Genomic DNA, 18,703 nt, shown 5'->3' with positions numbered 1-18,703 from the left:
ATGGAGAAATGGGGTTCAAGAATTGTTTTTAGCACATTATCCACACCAAAAAAAATATCAAAATTTTCCACCTATCACTGATTCACCAGTTGCAGGACTAATGATAAATAAGGGTATTAAATGATTAATTGTGATTAATTGCATCCAGGATAAAAGTTTGTGTTTACATAATGTGTACTGTTTACACAATGTATACATATTTAAGAAAGATTTACATGTGTTTATCTACATTAAGCAATAATTTAAATGATGTATAAATGTTTTTCCATTTTATATCTTAGATATATGCATGTATGTGTGCTTATATAAATTCTAAACAATATGCACGGTACATAGACATGGGGGCTGTTTCCCAGACAGGGATTTGTTTAAACCAGGACTAGGCCTTAGTTTAATTTGAAAATTAAAGTAGTTTTTTCAAACATGCCTACAAAAAACATTACTTGTGGGCATTTTGAGACAGCACAAAGGCATTGATGTATTTTAAGATATGTCAGCGCAAGCTGTTTTCAGTTTGGACAGCTCTTACATTTATTTTAGTCTTGGACTAGGCTAATCCCTGTCTGGGAAACCGCCCCACAATATATATATATATATTGTGTAACCACAGACTATTCCTCTGGATGCGATCAATCATTCAACAGCACAAATTATAAAACATCACTTTGTTTGATATATTGTAATATTGCAAATTAAAAATGAGCCACAATCATATGTCCTTGTGAGATAAAATGAAATATCTGTTTTAGATCTTTCAATTGCATTCCCAGTTACATATAAAAACCAAAGCACCTAATCACACATATCTTCTTTATCCTCATTAAACTTATCAAGCTAACATGTGAAAAGCTATTTATTTATAGAGAAGGCCTGCAAAGCAGCTCATAATCTGGAAGCGGTTCATAAATCAAGCTGATCCAAGCAGCTTCCTCTTCTGTTTGTGTCACACATGCGTTAATGCTAAACACCCACAAACGCTCACACAGACACAAAAGTGCGTTGATCAGTTCTTAGATGTGCTGAAGCCCTATACGGGCCTTCCTCAGACAGACGTCACAACACCTACAGAATCTCTGAGTGTGATCACCGTGGTGACCCAGATGTGTGGGTGGTTCCTGAACGTGGGAGGAAACATTTCTCTCAGCAGTGCAGTATTGTGGCTTCCAGAATAGACTATTACAGACCATATTATAGAAGGAAGGGTTAAGGTTGGGGTTACCCTTACAGAAAGAAGTTTATTCAAGCGTGCTATTAACTTTTAAATGAAAAACAAGACAGTATTGTTTTTATGTACTTCTCGAAAAGTGCACTCAAGTATATTTTATAATGACAGTGTATTTGGCGTTTGCTTGTACTCCTGTTTTGATCGAGATAAACTTAAAAGTAAATAGAAGTATTTTAAGCATACTTTACTTAGTAGTGCAGTTGCGTCGTTTAATACTTTTACACATAGTTTAGGCAACTTATAAACTTACATGTTCAAGTTTGCATAGTATTAATGTGATATAAATGATATATAAATAGTAATAGTAAGTTAAGTTTACTTCAAATTTAAACTAAATAGTAGATTTATTCACAAGAGCTATAGAAATAGTGCATTTACACTACTAGTACGTAGAAGTTAGTATACTCACCTCATGAAGTATACTAAAATACACTTGAACTTAAGTATACTTAATAAAATGATTTTTGTAAGGATGTACACTTGCTTAGCCGGAAATAGGAAACAGTGATGAAGAAACTGTTAAAAGTTAGGGAAGTAACTGATGGTGAAAGTATAAAAGCATCATAACGGCCTCTTGAATTGTATTTTGGCTCGACAGCATGATTTCCCATGAGGCCTCTGCTGCATGACTGGGGTTAACCATAAATGTGCGGTTCATGATCTTTGTTAAACACAACATGTGACCTTGTCTATATGGAATGGATGAAACATTCGGTTTGTGCTTGAAGGTGTGTGGCCGAGTTCAGATGAGTTTATCTGGATGTACTCTACGTACTTCACTTGAGATTTAAGGACTATATTAATGACAGAAGATATTGACTTATAGAAAACATTACAAGAAAACTAATTCTAATAAACTACAAATTTAAGAAAATTGTATAATATATGGGGTTAACACGTGTAACTTCACAGGATGTCCACTAGGTGGCAAAACGACCGAAGGTATTCGGATGTTAAGTCTGACGTCACGCACCACCATAAATGGAAGGTCATATACTGTTTCCGGATTCAAACGCTCAATTTCTTTTAAATATAATTTTAACTCAACAATAATCATTTAACTCAACAAGACGAAATTATCTGAGATTCGTTATTGGGTTGTTTAGTGTGACGTCACGCACCACCATATATGGAGGGTCATGGACTGTTTCCGGGTCCAAACGCTCAATAAGATGCTCAGAGGCAAACAACAAAAATGCAAATGTACGCTCATTGCGAGCTGTAAAACCATCATAACGAAATCCCAAATGGCCAGTCAGTATATATATATATATATATATAAGATAAACTTTGCTTATAGCTGTTTGAGGCTTACTCTCCTCCTCCCTGTTTAAGCACCAAGTTCATTTTCATCTCAGGTTGAATCTTCATAAGTGCAAGTCCAGTAAGCCTGGTGTCTTTCACCCTGATGCGCCCTGCACACACTGCAGTTTCGGAAGTGACAATCGCATTTATATATAGGAGTGAATTCACTAAATTATCATGTGTGTATGAAACACCCGCATTAAGTGATAAATTGTCACACTGGTAACGCTGTTCTAGCATTTTGCAGCTGTAAATAAGAATATAAGCCTGCTATTTTTCGGCTAAATACTTAAAGTAAAATACCGCTGACAGGCGTGATTTGTTTTGTTAACGCTCGGAAGTCTGTATCACGGAGCGCTCCTTTGAAATGTTGCCATGTCTTTTATTTTTAAGCGCTTTCTATGCTTGATATTTGGTCTTAAGCTCATTAACCACGGCTCTTTTTTGTAAAATTTGGGTTTTTGTTGTCTTATAAAATATATCCTATTTGGATTTTTAAGGTTTATTTTCGGTTAGTCTTTGTTGATTGTTTTTTTTAATATGAAGATCTGGCAACATGTACCTTTAACAGATCGCGAGAACGGTTAACCACGCACATTTGTTTATTTATTTACTGTCATTCTTTCTTGCATTCTAAATATGTCATGAGTGTACACAGATAAAAAAAAATCCAATTACTATTTAAATATTTAAACAAATAAATAAGATTATAACTAGCGCCCCCTTATGGTACGCACAGTGCGTACAGCCGTACGGCTGCGACGTGTGTTAATAGTGCTTGAAACGGTGCTCCTTACGTCACCAAACCGAATTAAAACCGTTCTAATGACGTAAAATGAATGTAATTACATATTCGTTGACATTCATATCCTTATAATATCATGTTAAATAACGTCAAAATTTACATTTACATTTAGCAGACGCTTTTATCAGGTGGGGTACATAATATACAAATACATATATACAGACATTTTTAATGCAACACTTTTGTTACTCAATTGCTTATAGATTTTTATGAATGTAAATTGCGTGAGTGAATTGCATTATAGTCGGATACAGTAAAGGTCAGAGATCTATTTAACTTGTAAAAAATTGCATAATAGTCGGCGTCAAGACAAATTCCTGTGTCCATGCATTTGACTGACCTACAGTGAAAACAACGCGTCACTGATCATTCGCACTGTTGGGTATTATTATAATGTTTATAATTGGCCAGTCATTTATGCACTAACACTTTAAATCCCACTGGTCTGCCATTTTTAATGCCTATAATTTTGCATAACGGTAAAATTGAAATAAAGTTGAATCATTCAAAATCATAGGGGATAAGCCAACGAACATATAATCATTGAAACGTCACTGTGTTAAACATAAATCTCTAAGAAATGTCGACGCGCGGACGCGTTCCATTGGCTACCCTGATGCTGCGTACTACCATACTAAACTATCTACTGACTCAAAAACAGTTTTTATATTGCGTAAAGCACACGACTTTCCTGTATCCATATAAAACTTAGATCGCCCACTGCATCATACAACTGTTTAATAGGAACCGCGTTTATTTAATACGCAGTGCTTACTGCGCAGTTAGCAGTACGCCACAGGTCGCTCATCGCGACACGGCCAGCCTCTCACCAGCTAAGGGAAGTGATGTACGTCACAACAATGATTGATTCGCGCATGAGCCAACCAGCGCTGAGAACGACGTCACATTGGCCAATAGAACGCGAGTATCGCTTCAACGGGCGTGTGTTATTCCGTCGCGTCAAAACCAACACACCGAATAGGAGCAACGAGGGAAGAAACCGGCACGACTCTCACGAATAGAGGATTTTCGGATAACCACATTTAAAAATACAATACGTTACCAGTACACTCGCCGAAAACACCGCTCTTTATTTCGCCTGTTTGAGTTTGAAATGTTTCAGTTTAGGTTCTCGGCGGCGTTAAAGGACTTTTGTAAACCAAATCTAAAGCGCATATTGAATAGCAGCAATACAGATAATATAACCGCCGGTGCGCGGCCGGTGTCCTGGAGGCGCGTCTCCGGCGCCGGAGGAGGATGCGCGTCTCCGTTTAGACGCGCTCTGTGCACCCAGACGGACGGGGCCGACCAAGCCCAGAAAAATGCGGCCACGGAGAAGTGAGTAGCTTGTTTGATGAATCGGACCACGTATAAACGTCAATGGCACGTGCAGTAAGGCATCGTTTAACCGAGACGGCAGGTTTGGTTTCGCTTTAACAAATGTGACGAATCCGATTCATTCATTCATTCTTAGTGGCCCACCATAACCAACTGACTCCCTACGTCATGAAAATGCTGGTTTTATCATATAAATATTAGTTTGATTACTGTAGATAAGGATGCACGGAGATGCGTCACAAAGGATGGGGGTCAAATTCCCAAGGGCCCTGGTCCTCTGTGATCTGTGTAAATATCAGCTTCATGTTGTCGTTTTTAAAAATGGGCTTGGTGAAGAGTGTTTTTTAATTCATTCGTTAGGGAAGGAATTCATTAGTCAACTAGTCTGAACATGGGCCTGTCCTCTTTAATGTCTATGTGTGTATGAAAATCTGGATACTTGTTTTAATAGGTTTTGCTTTATCTACTGATACAAAAGTATATATTGTCCCTTTGCATGAAATAAATCAGTCACAGACATGATCAATTAAATGAATGCCCTTTTAACTATCATTTTTTAGTTCATATACCCACTTCCTGTTTCTGAAACGGAAGCTCTTTGGATACAGAATTGTTGCAACCGTTTTTTTCCAGAAGACACAAGGGCCAGGGATGTTTTTATAAAAGATCTTACTGGTTTTTGATGGACGTTAGACCTGTTCTCGAGATGCCCATACTATCGTTCATGTTTTTGTAATCTATTTTCTCATTTGGTATGCGTAGAATGTGTTTTTGTCCTTGGAGGGACAGGCCCCTCTCTCTCGTTCCCTCAATGACTTTTGAAGGTCATGCTTGGGTGATTGTTACATCTGTAAGACCTTATCATCATCTTCATGTTTCTACGTCATGCCTCCCATATTGTTAGTAAAATTGTCTGCCTTCATCCACCTGCCACCCTGGTTTATCACTCTTGCTCATTTTTCCAGATGGCGAGCTTATGACACCTTTAAAATGTTGTTTACATAGGCGGCTCACTAGATTTGGCAACAGAGCCAATCTCTTGAAGGCGTTAAGTGATGGAGGACTGCACAAGCTGGTTGTCAACGGCAACATGACATCCAGAGATGCGGTGTATCTGTGATCCCCCACCCTCCCTTTTTAACACAGTCGATTGGTTCATTGATTGAATCCATCAACAGTTCACATGTAACACTAACGGATGTGAGCCTGAGACCCTCTTAAAGGAGTAGTTCACCTTCAAAATGAAAATTTTGTCATCATTCACTCAGCCTCTTGTCATTTCAAACCTGTATGTTCTTTCTTCCGCAGAACACAAAAGAAGATATTTTGAAGAATGTCATTATCATCCCCCATTTGCTTACATTGGTTACAATAGAAGTGAAAGGGGGGGCTGTGGTGTGCTGTTACAAACATTTTACAAAATATCTTTCATGTTCTGCAGAAAAATGAACATCATACAGGTTTGAAATGACAAGAGGGTGTGTAAAGGGTGACAAAATACTTCTCTAAGCTCTCTCTCCCTCTCTCTATCTGTCTCCCTTCTTTAAATAATTTGAGCTCTCTCTCTTGCATTGTGTCTGTGAGTATCATATAAAGGGCTTTGGTACAATACCAAAGCTTTGCTCTTGTTCTTCACAGTCTAATTCGTGGTGTCAGGTCTCAGAGGCATCTGTCCACAGTCCTGAGGGCGATCAGCACGCCCCGTTTTAGCTTCATTCACACACACCAAACAAATGTCGTTAAAAGCCAGACTGGATGGTAAAATAGGCAAACTTCCATTAGATTTGCATCAAAGGAGAGGTTGGAATATCACAGAGATGTTGATACAGGGTTGGGTTTATTTGACTTTAGAAGTGGTGCTGAAACAGCTACTTAGCGACCACCCATAAAGCCTTAGCAACCATGTGATGTAGATACTGTTACGCAGGGATGATTTTTTAATGCTTAAGAACGCAAAACACTAGCACAGGATTCGAATGAATCAGCTCACGCAAAATCGCTGACACGGGAAGTTTATCCGTCGTGACGGTACCAGTTGACAAATGGATGCGTGAGGGTGAGTCATGCTGGCACGGTTTGAATAGCACTGCTGCTCTGGAATCTTATCTGGAAAGTTATGCCTGCAGCGAAAAATCAGACACCAATTTTGATCAGATGTAATCCCAGGCATAATGAAAAAAAAATATGTTTTCTTGTCCAGTTTATATTGGAAGATCTGGATGTATTATTTCATTTTGTGTGTGTATTTTAGACAAAGTTTAACGATGACTATAATAGAGTTTTAAAACAACTTTAACTATACAGAGGAACATTCACAAATCCTGTTATACTGTAAAATCATCTCACTTCCAGGTGAACGCATATTCCAACACAATATGACAGCCAAAACGTAACTATTCTATGAGGTGGCTAAATTTGGTTAATTCGGATGAATTCACACAACTCAAAAGTTGTACATTTTAGTATGATTCCCTTTGGCACGAGTAACATTAGGTTTAGGGGTGGGGCTTCAATATTGCTTCTTTCAAGTAATTGCACGTTTTTGAATGACTCAAAACATAGAAATCCATACGAATTAGCCACCTCGTAAAATAGCAATAAATTCCTGTGAGATACACATGTTAACTAGGATATATTTTATTTAACCAATTGTCATAACTACAGATTAGCCCTAAATCTTAAAAGAAAACACAAATATGTATATGATTTATCTATACATTCGTTTTTCAGCATTCCCCAAGGGAGGTCTTGTCAGATGTAGCTTTCTTCTGCGGATAAATTAGTCCCCAAAGTATTGCGAGAAACATCATTCCCACAAGGATGACAAACCCTCCTCCATATATCTAATTGTATTTCGGGCTCGTATAACACACAAACACTTTTTTTGTACCATAGAAATTGTATACGTGTGTACCAATGGTGTTTTTATCAACACTTTGCAGTACACTGCAAAAAATGTACTTACAAAATCATTCTATAGAAGCAAAAAAGGATAATACAAAGAAGTATAATTGAACGATTTTAAGTATACAAGTGTACTGTAAAATTGATGTTTGTGTGTTAATGTTTGGGTGTACATGTCTGGGAATGTCATGGAGTTTGTTTGGCGTGATGCCTGTGCATTAACAGGGATCAGTTGTTTGCAAGGAAGTGAAGGTTTAAATTTAGTCCGGGAGGGGCGTTTGCTCTCGCAAGCATTCGTGTCCTGGTATGTTGTGTCAGGATAACATCTCACTGTAAACCACAGGATCGGTGCAATTGTGGTGTTTGTAAAATGGTCGACATCTGAGCTGATTTTGGATTAGTGTGAAATGGTTGAGGAAGTATTTTTGGCCCACTGATAATCTTTGCTTGTAGTTAATATGATATATGCCAGGCCAAGTATTTGACCATTTTGAGATTATAGGGTTCAAGTTTGTGTTAGCTTTTACTAAATTTTAATGTGGTGTCTCTTAATAGTATTTGAGGAAATCAATCAAAAATGGCTAATGTCAAGCTGTATTGAACTTTTATCATAAACATTTATTGATTTGTATATACAGCTTCTTTATAATATTTTTGGCCTTGTGGAGCGAACATCTGCTAAAGAAAGAGAATTTGAGGTGGTTGTTAAATTCCACTGATATTTCACACAAGACCTCATTAAAAACGCAAACCAAACAGGCTGCCATATGGTCATTGCACAAATATGTCAAAATAATCACATAAAGGTTGCTGATATTTCTTCTGGCAAAAGAGATGTGCTGATTTAAAAAAAATCCTGCATTTTTAAATTCGTTTTTACAGTATGCATTTAAATATAGTCGGCTTTTAATGTTATGAATGTTTTGCCGAATTGTTAAGTCATTGGTCATACATGCTCATGCAATTGTGTGTCTTAATTTGTTTTAAATATACATCAGTTTTTTTAGATAGCTAGATGTGTCACTCATTTCTGTTTTGTTTTCTTTCCCATCTGGTTGGACTGCTTGCTTTGCATTTGTGTAAGTATGTGTTTCTTTGGTCTTTTTATTTTCTGTAAATGTTTTTCTTTTTGCATTATTTCTTGCTTTGTTGTAACTCCTCCAAAACGGTGTGCTTTTTCCCCCTGTTCTGTGTTCGAGAACCACATTTAACTTTCATTTGTTGTACCCATGTAACTTTACTCTTGAGATTTATGTTAGTGTACAGAGTGATGATCTCTGGATTATTACAGTTATCCCACAATGCAATGTATTGTTTGCACTTCTGAATTCCGCTTTACGCTTAATGTGTCTGAATGTTTAACAAATGTAACTTTTGTAGGAGTTATTTTCTTTAAGTACTAACTACCTTTTTTAAAGGAAAAATGTCTTACAATGTCAGTCAGTGGTTCGTCAAAAGGATTTCTTTTTAAAGAAATGCTTTTATTTTATTACTTTGGGAAAAACGTGTTTTTAAGAGTAATGTGTTAACATGTTCCCTAATAAAAAAATGAGTGATTTGGTACAATCTCACCTGCTTTGCTTATCTATTTGTCACAGAAGAAGGAAGGCAGGCATTTTGCCCAGCCTGGAAGATCTCCTGTTCTACACCATCGCAGAGGGTCAGGAGAAAATTCCAGCACATAAATTTACCACGGTAAAATCACACACACACTAACAAGGAAAGGAGGACAAGGCCGTTGCTATCATATCTCTCCCTGTAACCGCAAATATTGATCTTCCTACAGTTGTCCCTCCTCCTAATACAAACAACTCGTGATGTACAATAGTGAAACTATTTCTAATCATTTTGATTTAACAAAATAAAGCAGTTACATTTCTGATTGTAGGTTTGTATAAATTTTGTACGTTTACGGTCATGTTTTTCAGGCGTTGAAATCCACTGGTCTGCGAACTGGAGACCCTCGTCTTAAGGAGTGCATGGAGATGTTGAAGGTCACACTAAAAACCACGTCAGACGGCGCTCTGGATAAACACCTGTTTAAAAAGTAAACATTTACGTCAGACTAAACCAAGTGTCCAAATTTTAGAATGTTAAATGTTTATTATAATCATCGAATTTTGTTGTTTTTGAAGCATGCAAAATGATTGGTCGTAGATACAACAGTTACAAAGAATTTAGCCAACACCTTCTATATCTACAGATGGCAGAAAAAACTGTTCTTCTTAAGCATAAGAAACAAGTTTTGTCCTTAACTGAGTTTCTGTACTGAAGAACTTCAGGGTTCCCAGGGACAAAATCAGAAGTCTTTTTTTTTCAATATTTGTCCTTGTGGTCCCGGAGTTTATGAATTATTTACGTTGCTTTCCCTAAAGCTGTTGAAACTTTTAGTGTCGAATTTTGTCTGACCTTTATTTTTACCTTGCAGGTGTGTGCAAAGCAATATCGTGCTGCTGACTCAGGCTTTCCGTAAGAAGTTCGTCATTCCTGACTTTCAGTCGTTCACCTCCCACATCGATCAAATTTACGAGAGCGCTAAATCACTCTCAGGCGGCCAGGTGTGTGCTCGCTGCCCAACGACAAACGGAAACAGTTATTTCTTAGAAGATAATAAGATGAGCTGTTGACGAATTGTGTTTTCGCTTTGCGATACAAACTCCGTTTTGTTGCTTTTGTGTCGTAGGTGGCGGACTACATTCCTCAGCTATCAAAATTTAGTCCGAATCTTTGGGCGGTTTCACTCTGCACTGTAGATGGCCAACGGTGAACGTTTGCTTCACATTATTTTGTTTTCATTTTTTGGTTTTCTTCGAGTTTGTAAAAACATTTTGCTTTCATCTTTTCTATTCACAGATACACGGCAGGTGACACGAAAGTACCATTTTGTCTGCAGTCGTGTGTGAAACCCTTAAAATATGCCATCGCGGTTCACGACCACGGCACCGATTACGTACACCGTTTTATAGGAAAAGAGCCCAGCGGTCTTCGGTTCAACAAACTCTTCCTAGATGAAGATGGTGAGACGATCTCATTGTTGAAATCTCTTTCTGGTGATAAGTTTAGAGAAAGAAACATTTTTACTATTAAATATATTTTTGCGATTACAACATTTAGTGCACTCATTAATTGAACAAATTTTTCCAGATAAACCTCACAATCCCATGGTAAACGCCGGGGCTATAGTGTGTACATCCCTCCTCAAGGTAAATCGCATTTTTATCTTCTCCACCTTCTACTGTGTTGATAAATGGGAACCTGTAACGCCTACAAAATGTGTCAAAAGTTCAACAGAATTCCTGTCTTTTTCCACATTAATAACCTAAAATGTTTTGATGATGTGTTAGATAATGTTTGTGAGGATCAGAGAGGCCGTGGAATTTAATCTGATTATATTCTCTCATCTGAGATTAAGGTTATGAACAATCACTCTGAAAGGATTATATTGAAGAGAGAAAGAACAGGAAGAGGAATTTGGTTTGGAAAGATAGATTCATGATGGTTATAAATTCAAGAGGGAAATGTGATTTATCTCAATGAAGACATGGCCTCAGTTATGAGATAAAGCTGTTTACAACATAAATGTCTCCAGCATGAGATTATCGGGTTTATTTTTCAGTTGATATACATTTTGTCATTTGTAGAGTTTGTAAAGTCTCAAATTGTGTCAATACCAAAAATGAACGGCGACCAATGCCAAACCCAGATTATAAAATGCAACCAGCGAAACTACTCGGGAGAGCAAAATAAATAGATATATGACTACTATGGGCATTGTTTTGGTAAATAAAATGAATACACTTTCACACAGGGCTTTGTTACACAAAGCTCTTACGTTCATATGAACAAACATCAGATTTTATAGCATTTTAGTTATAATGAAACAACATTTTAAAGTAAATACCGTGCATGAAATGTTTCTCAGGCCTGTCGGGGTGGTAATGTGTGATGTCTGTGTAAAGGATTTTCTTTATTGTTGTTGCGTATTTTACAGCATTAGGAACTGTGGGAAATTATGACCCTCCCAACAGGTCAATGACGTTGGTAATTTCCCTTTCATTTATTTTTCCTCATTGAACAAATTGCAAACTAAAGCTAATGCTAGGCTACATTAGCATAAGGCGAATTCATTTCTCTACTATCTGAAAGACTTTTTTGTTTAATGCCTGTGGGTGACAACAATCAAGCTTTGTTTTTGTTTTAACATAAAATGTCATTTTGAATTTGATAGATTTTTTTAAAACGTTTTAATTACCTCTTGTCTTACGATATTTAGCAAGACACAGTACTTTCAGTAAACATTTCTTCAATGTGGAAAAAACTTTTTTTTTAGAACCACTGATATGCATTACACACTTCTAAAGTTTTGCAAAATACTAAACTACTAAAACAAACTTGAAGAAAACATAGTTTAAAATTGAGTTAGTTTTAGCTGTTTTGTTTGATCCCCCTCTTAACATTTTGCATTTTGTGATTCCACAGCAATATAATTTACTCGCACACAATCACCCTTTGACACAAATTAAAGTTACATGAATCAAAACAAGCTACATTTTGTATTTCATTTTATCTTGCTTCATTTGAAATCGTCTGCTTTATTTTAAAGCGTAACATAGCATAAACATAGCGTGCAAACTTAATTGCATAGCATTTCTGTTTCTGGTGTACGTTTACTGAATGCGGTACTTTAATCATTTTTGTTTGAATTGTATGGCTTTCCATTCAGAAGGTTGTGCGTGTGAACAAGTTCATATCGGCTGTGAGATATTTTCATTCATACTCTTTGTTTTTGATTTACAGCAAGGTGCTGGCAACGCTGAGAAATTTGACTATGTGAGTACAATTAGTGTCATTTCTCTTTATGATTTTATAGTTTCATTTATGATTAGGACTTTGGTGGTAAATTACAGCAACTGTGTTGTTGTAGGTGATGAACTTTATGAAGAAGTTGGCAGGAAACGAGTATGTTGGTTTCAGCAATGCTACGTAAGTTTTATTTATTTATACAATACAAGTACTTTTCTTCCATCAGTAAAGGTTTTTGTTCACAACTGAATTACATTTTAGTATATAAAATATGCGACCCTTAACTTTTGTCTCTACATCGCCATCTGTGTACAATTCATAAATGCAGGTTACTTTACGAACTTTTCCTTAAGGGTGTTTAAAAAACATTTCCAACGAAATCCAACAGTTTTATGTTTCCATTGCGAATCATTGTAATACACTTACATCTCCATAACTGATTTACTTATATAACAAAATACAGATGGCAGATTTTAAAGAATACATAAAATTAGTTACATTTGAGATGTGTCCTTAAAATGAATTTGTGTAATTGGCAGGTTTCAGTCTGAGAGACTGTCAGGTGATAGAAACTTCGCAATTGGTTACTACCTGAAGGAAAAGAAGGTACGAAATAAATAACATTTTTGTAATTATTACACAGCTAAAAATCAAATGGGCATTTACTGTATATGTTTTCCAAACCTACAGTGTTTTCCAGAGGGTACAGATATGACTTCCATCCTGGATCTTTACTTCCAGGTCGGTTAAAGATATTTCTTTTAAACAGTGTGTCTGCTTGAGAAAAGTTGTTTTTAGACACACAGCATTTGACAGACTTGTTAGTAATCAACAGTGATGTCTAGGACGCGGGACACAATATATACTGAATAACGTATGTTTATAATGTAAATGCAAAGTGATTTTTTTTTTAAAGATGGACAGAACTGTGTATATCTATTGAAATATTAAGGAATTGTACATTGAACATGTAAATAAAATTTATTGCAAAGATATTTTAAGTTAAATGCAAGATATCAGAACATGACTGACCGTGTAATTGGTTCGTGTGTGCAGTTGTGCTCTATCGAGGTGACCTGTGAAAGCGCCAGCGTCATGGCGGCGACCCTAGCCAACGGCGGCTTCTGTCCAATCACGGGCGAGCGTGTGTTGAACCCGGAGGCTGTGAGGGACACTCTGAGTCTCATGCACTCTTGCGGCATGTACGACTTCTCCGGACAATTTGCTTTCCACGTACGTTTTCGCACGAATAAAAAACAACTTTGATGTTAACGATAATTAGTTTATGTTATGTATTTATACGTGATTTGTCATACTTTATTGAAGGTTGGTCTTCCGGCCAAATCGGGCGTGGCTGGAGGCATCCTACTGGTAGTGCCCAATGTGATGGGTGTCATGTGTTGGTCTCCTCCACTTGATAAACTGGGCAACAGCGTGCGCGGTATCCAATTCTGCACGGTACTACTTTATCTGCTTTAAAGGCAGAATTTTGAGTTTCCTTCACTTATTAACTATTGACGTGATACTTGGCTTTTAATTTTCTCGCAGGATCTGGTCCAGCTTTTCAATTTCCACAACTATGACAATTTACGCCACTTTGCCAAGAAACTGGATCCACGCAGAGAGGGTGGAGAACAGCGGGTGAGTGACAGATATTTTCACTGGGTGTACAACTGAAGCAAAATATTCTCTTACATAGACGTGTTGCGAGTGTGTGTGTGTGTGCTGACAAACCAAATCACGCTACGAGTTTAACCTCCATTGTCACGTCTTTATTACTTTTAACAAGCGTACATTTTTCTTACACTCCCCCTGCTGGAGGACCAGGGTACTGCTTGTCTCTCTTTGCTTCTAAACACAACTAACATCCTTGATTTACGATGCTGCATATTTTACTGCCCTCCCTGCGTACATGTGCTTACTGGGATTGATGATAAAACTTTTTTATTGTGCGTTAACATTTACGCTAAACTGCGCCGTTTCTCAAATCGCTTTCACTGTTTGTATATTTCTCTGCCATCCATACTAATCCAAGCAGGAAATCCTGTGATGAAATGATCTAATCTGGTAATCTGTCCGTGTCCGTATTGGTTGAACCAGCAGCAGATCCTCCGACCCATGGATTATACGAGCCTTCAGAAGGAGCTAGCGCTCGCCGAGAACCTTTGGAAAAAAGTTTGCCCCTCGGAAACGGACGAAGACAGTTCCACCACTTTAGTCTATAGGATGAAGACCAAAGCAGAAAGAAACTAAAAGAGAAAACGCCCATTCTCACACACACAGGCACACATCCAATAGCCAAGCATTTCCTTTGGTTGAGAAGTAGCTCCTGTTTGTGGAGATTAAGAGGAAAAAGGTCATTGGTGACTACTGCTGCTACAGTCATGAGATGTTTTTTCATTTATTTTGGTTAAAATGTACAGGTCAAAGTCGTTCCCAATAGTGTATGTTTTTGATAAAGGACCAGTGTGAAAGGTTTTGAGTTGTTGTTTTTTTCTGTACAGAGCATACCAATATAAACCTTTGAGGCTTATGTTTTTTATTTGTTTATTTAAAAACTATTTAAATACTAAAAATATTGCAAACATATAGCCTGTAAGTGCCTGTAAGCATTTCTAAAGGGTCTAATTGGACAAAACTGGTAGCATACGTGGGATTGGTCGAATTAAACAATGTGAAAAATCTTGAAATCGTGTTTAATGCTGCTTGAGACAAAAAAGTGACACGCTCTGGCTTTAAAACATAAAAAAAAAAAATTTGTTTCATAAATTCAGCCTCAAGAAGAGATTCACTGTGTGTTTTATTTAATCCTTGTTTGGTGTTTACGTCTGTGGGACCTTTGTTAAAGATATAGGACACAATCGTTTTTTTCCAAAGACATTAAAACTTATCAAGATCAACATTTCTTCGTCAGATTATTCTTGTTAATACTCTTTTTGCAAAATGGCACCCATTTTCATAAGTATGCATTTACAGTAAATGACAAATATTACTGATGCTCTAAATGTTTCTCGTACTTTCACATGCATTTCACATGTACTTTTACATAAATTATTTAGGCTGCAGACATCAAGTTACAAAATGAACACCATTCAAGGGTTGATCGCTGTATTATGCATGTTTTTATCATGGGCTATTTCAAGCTCAAATGTTTTTATTTCCTTTTTTTGAAGTACTGTCAGAAATGTTTAATGTAAACAATTGATCGCTTCGGTGTCTTAAACAGGCGTTTGCTGTTTTCTGAATGCAATTAAACAACCGAAATAGTAATTTTGTTTTTACAAAACATTTTGAATATTTATCTAGGAATAAGAGACTTACTTGAAAACCAGAACGAACCAGTCTTGAAACCAAACAACTTGAGAAACTACAGCGGTACTGGTTGACTGTGATTAGATAACACTGGAAGAAACATGATATTGATAAAATATCTTTCAAATAACTGTGAAATTTTGTTTTGCGTTTTTTGCGTTGATTGTTCAATCTGTCTTTTTTGGACAGTTCTGCACAGTAGTGCCCTTTAAAAAAATATTGCTATGGCTGAATCTACTGTGCCTCTTTGTGGTCAATATTGTCCTATGAAACCCAAACCTCTAGAAAATCTGCAAATTGTATTTTCAATACTGATCAAGAAGTGCCGATTAAACCGATAGTGTCTTGAAGTGTCTTGAAAATTGTAATGAAGGAAAATACTTTTTTGTTACCCAATTTGTTTACAGTGACCACTTTTAGAGAAGATTTGCTATTTAACATAAATGAAGTGTTAGTTCTTACCATATTTTTTTGTCATCACGGTTAAATCTTAAATAAACTATTTGTAAACGATTATGCACCTTGTGTAGTTCTTGTTGTTTGCTATTCACAAATATTTTGTAACATATTTCGTCTTTTGTTTGTATTCCTCTGCTTGGACTCAAATCTTTGGGATCTTCTGTGGATAAATGATTCTTATGTTTTCTTCTAGGTCAAGTCAGTTATCAACTTGCTGTTTGCTGCCTACACCGGGGACGTGTCTGCGTTGAGGAGGTACCATGACCCATCACAAATAAATTAGTTTAAAGTAATTTACAACGTTAAACACAGTTTAGGGTGTCTGCATTTTGTTTGACATGTTATGTATGTTATGTTCAGGTTTGCGCTGTCGTCTATGGACATGGAGCAACGTGACTATGACTCCAGGACGGCTCTTCATGTAGCAGCAGCTGAAGGTAAAAGTTGAAAACCCAGAGCACTGCATCCGCTGAACTACAATTTATTTTAGGTCACTTAGGACTTCATTTTTGTTTTTGCTTTTAGGTCACGCTGAAGTTGTTCGTTTTCTGTTGGAGGCCTGTAAAGTGAATCCAGTACCCAGAGACAGGTATACATCTTAAATTATTACAACCACAGAACTTGTAATTCTCATTGAGCAGCCATAATCGCAATATATCATTTTGAGTTTTATCATTAAACTCCATGAAGAAATTTACATTTTCAGTGAACTATCCCTTTAAAATGCTTGTTTCATTTCTGGACAGGTGGGGAAACACTCCGATGGACGAGGCCATTCATTTCGGTCATCACGACGTGGTAACAATCCTGCAGGACTATCACAACACCTACAGCCCCAAGGAGACCACATCCAATGTAGAAAAAGAGACCGCCGAGAAGAATTTGGACGGGATGTTGTAGAGATGTTCTCCTCCTTTCAAACGGAACAAACACTCCAGATTTTATTTCCAGTGAGTCTGTGTGTCTGAGGTATGCATTTAAGACGGCCTATACAAAACAAACAGTGTTTGGCCCCTCTTAACCCTGTTTCGTTGTGTTTATGGGGTGTGACCTCTGTAGTTTTGTTTTAGTGTACACAGAGGCTTGTACAGTCTCTTAAAGGTCTTATAGCCGTAACTCCACCTGAACAGGCAATATCGATTTAATATACTCCAATATATATAAGGTATAAGACCTATATCTTTATATCTTAATATAATATATGAACGTATATAGTAAATGTACATTTATGTACATTAAGTTTCGTTTCATATGCCAAAAGATGTCAAATAGATATTTAATCGAAAATATCTAAGAAAAGCAGCTTTGGCAGTAATGACCAGCATTAGGTGAGATTTAAATGAACATTTTCACATTTATTTTATTTTTAATAATTTAACTTTAAATATCCTCTTCTTTATTACGTGTGTTGTTCTTTTCGCCTCTGATCGATTGTGTATCACTTGAATTTGTTCTTCGATTGTTAAGAAATATTTGCACTATTTAATTTTATTTGGCTTTTGGTGTTTGTTTGTTATGAATTTAATTCCACCTATAGCTGTATGTTTGTTCGTAGAATTGATGTCGTTTTTAAAACCAACAAATCCACATTTTCACAACCTGTAAATCTAAAATGGGCGTCGCCTGATTGAAGGATTCTCTGTAAAATCAACACAAAATTTGTATAGTTGTTCTTGTGCAAGATATTTGACTTTAAGATGTTTGAAATTGACAGTTTATGTAGTTTATAACACTAACACTGGTAAACATGTTAGGCTATAAGCAACTAACTCGATAACCTGTTGTCATGTGATTATATTGAATAAGAATGTTCTGTAGGCAAAAAAACACAGCAACTTCTATAGATCTGTTTTAATGGCATTACATGGTAAGAATCCCAAAATATCGACTTGTATTAACAACAGCTATGGTCAGAAGTGGTCTAAAGTAAATCTTGGTTGTGTAACCGCACTGTAGTCCCATATGAGACTATTGGTTTTTCTGTATGCACACGTTGTATTCAGACAATCACAGCGATTGTTTTACCATAGTAATGTTGAAGTTTTAGAGATGTGCGAATACTTGAAAAACACTCAAAGCTGAGTTGATCTCAACTGTGTGAATATTTTTTTGTGGGACACTATTGTTACTGTTGAAGTATTGTAACTGTTTTTTAAACGTGTGCGTGTGTCTGTGTACAAGTTAAGTGTAGGGTTAACTACAAGAAATATGTTATTTATTCATTTATAAAGAAGAGACCAGACAAAGTCTCGATAATACTAAGCAAAACTACTGTTGGATAAGTTCTTTGTTTTATTCTTGTTTCGGTCGCACTGCTATAAAAGTCTTGCGCGTTTTAAGACGAAAGATTATTGCGCTACTTGTAATTGACTGCTACGAATGTACGGCATTGTGTTGTGATTTCGTTGGTTTTCTTTTTATATTTCACTTAAGAAACGCTAGTTAAAAAACAATAAAGACTTATAACAGATTCTAAACACTCTTCTTGTAATGTTTATCTTCCCTTATCTTAGGTCTTCATATTACATATATCGAATCTACAACAAAAGTAC

At 36.6% G+C, this 18,703-nt stretch overlaps 1 protein-coding gene across 5 annotated transcripts; it reads left to right on the top strand.

Annotated features, from left to right (window-relative positions):
- The first annotated feature begins 4,301 nt into the window (after positions 1-4,301).
- Positions 4,302-18,628, top strand: glsa (glutaminase a). Of its 5 annotated transcripts, none has more exons than XM_056758926.1 (18): positions 4,303-4,673; positions 9,182-9,272; positions 9,506-9,624; positions 10,006-10,135; positions 10,261-10,340; positions 10,431-10,594; positions 10,722-10,780; positions 12,375-12,407; positions 12,502-12,560; positions 12,920-12,986; positions 13,071-13,121; positions 13,437-13,613; positions 13,707-13,838; positions 13,929-14,021; positions 16,345-16,406; positions 16,512-16,588; positions 16,677-16,740; positions 16,898-18,628. In XM_056758926.1, the coding sequence occupies exons 1-18, from the start codon at positions 4,450-4,452 to the stop codon at positions 17,049-17,051; spliced, it is 1,836 nt and encodes a 611-aa protein (XP_056614904.1). In that variant the 5' UTR covers positions 4,303-4,449; the 3' UTR covers positions 17,052-18,628. The 5 variants fall into 5 exon arrangements, with proteins under 5 accessions (XP_056614906.1, XP_056614905.1, XP_056614904.1 ...); XM_056758925.1 differs by having other exon boundaries at positions 9,179-9,272; XM_056758924.1 differs by having other exon boundaries at positions 9,176-9,272.
- Positions 18,629-18,703: the final 75 nt, after the last annotated feature.

This window comes from Triplophysa dalaica, chromosome 10 (assembly GCF_015846415.1).
Source record: "Triplophysa dalaica isolate WHDGS20190420 chromosome 10, ASM1584641v1, whole genome shotgun sequence".
NCBI lineage: Eukaryota > Metazoa > Chordata > Actinopteri > Cypriniformes > Nemacheilidae > Triplophysa > Triplophysa dalaica.
The sequence above is the reverse complement of the archived record's forward strand: the minus strand, read 5'-3'. Positions and strand labels throughout refer to the sequence as shown.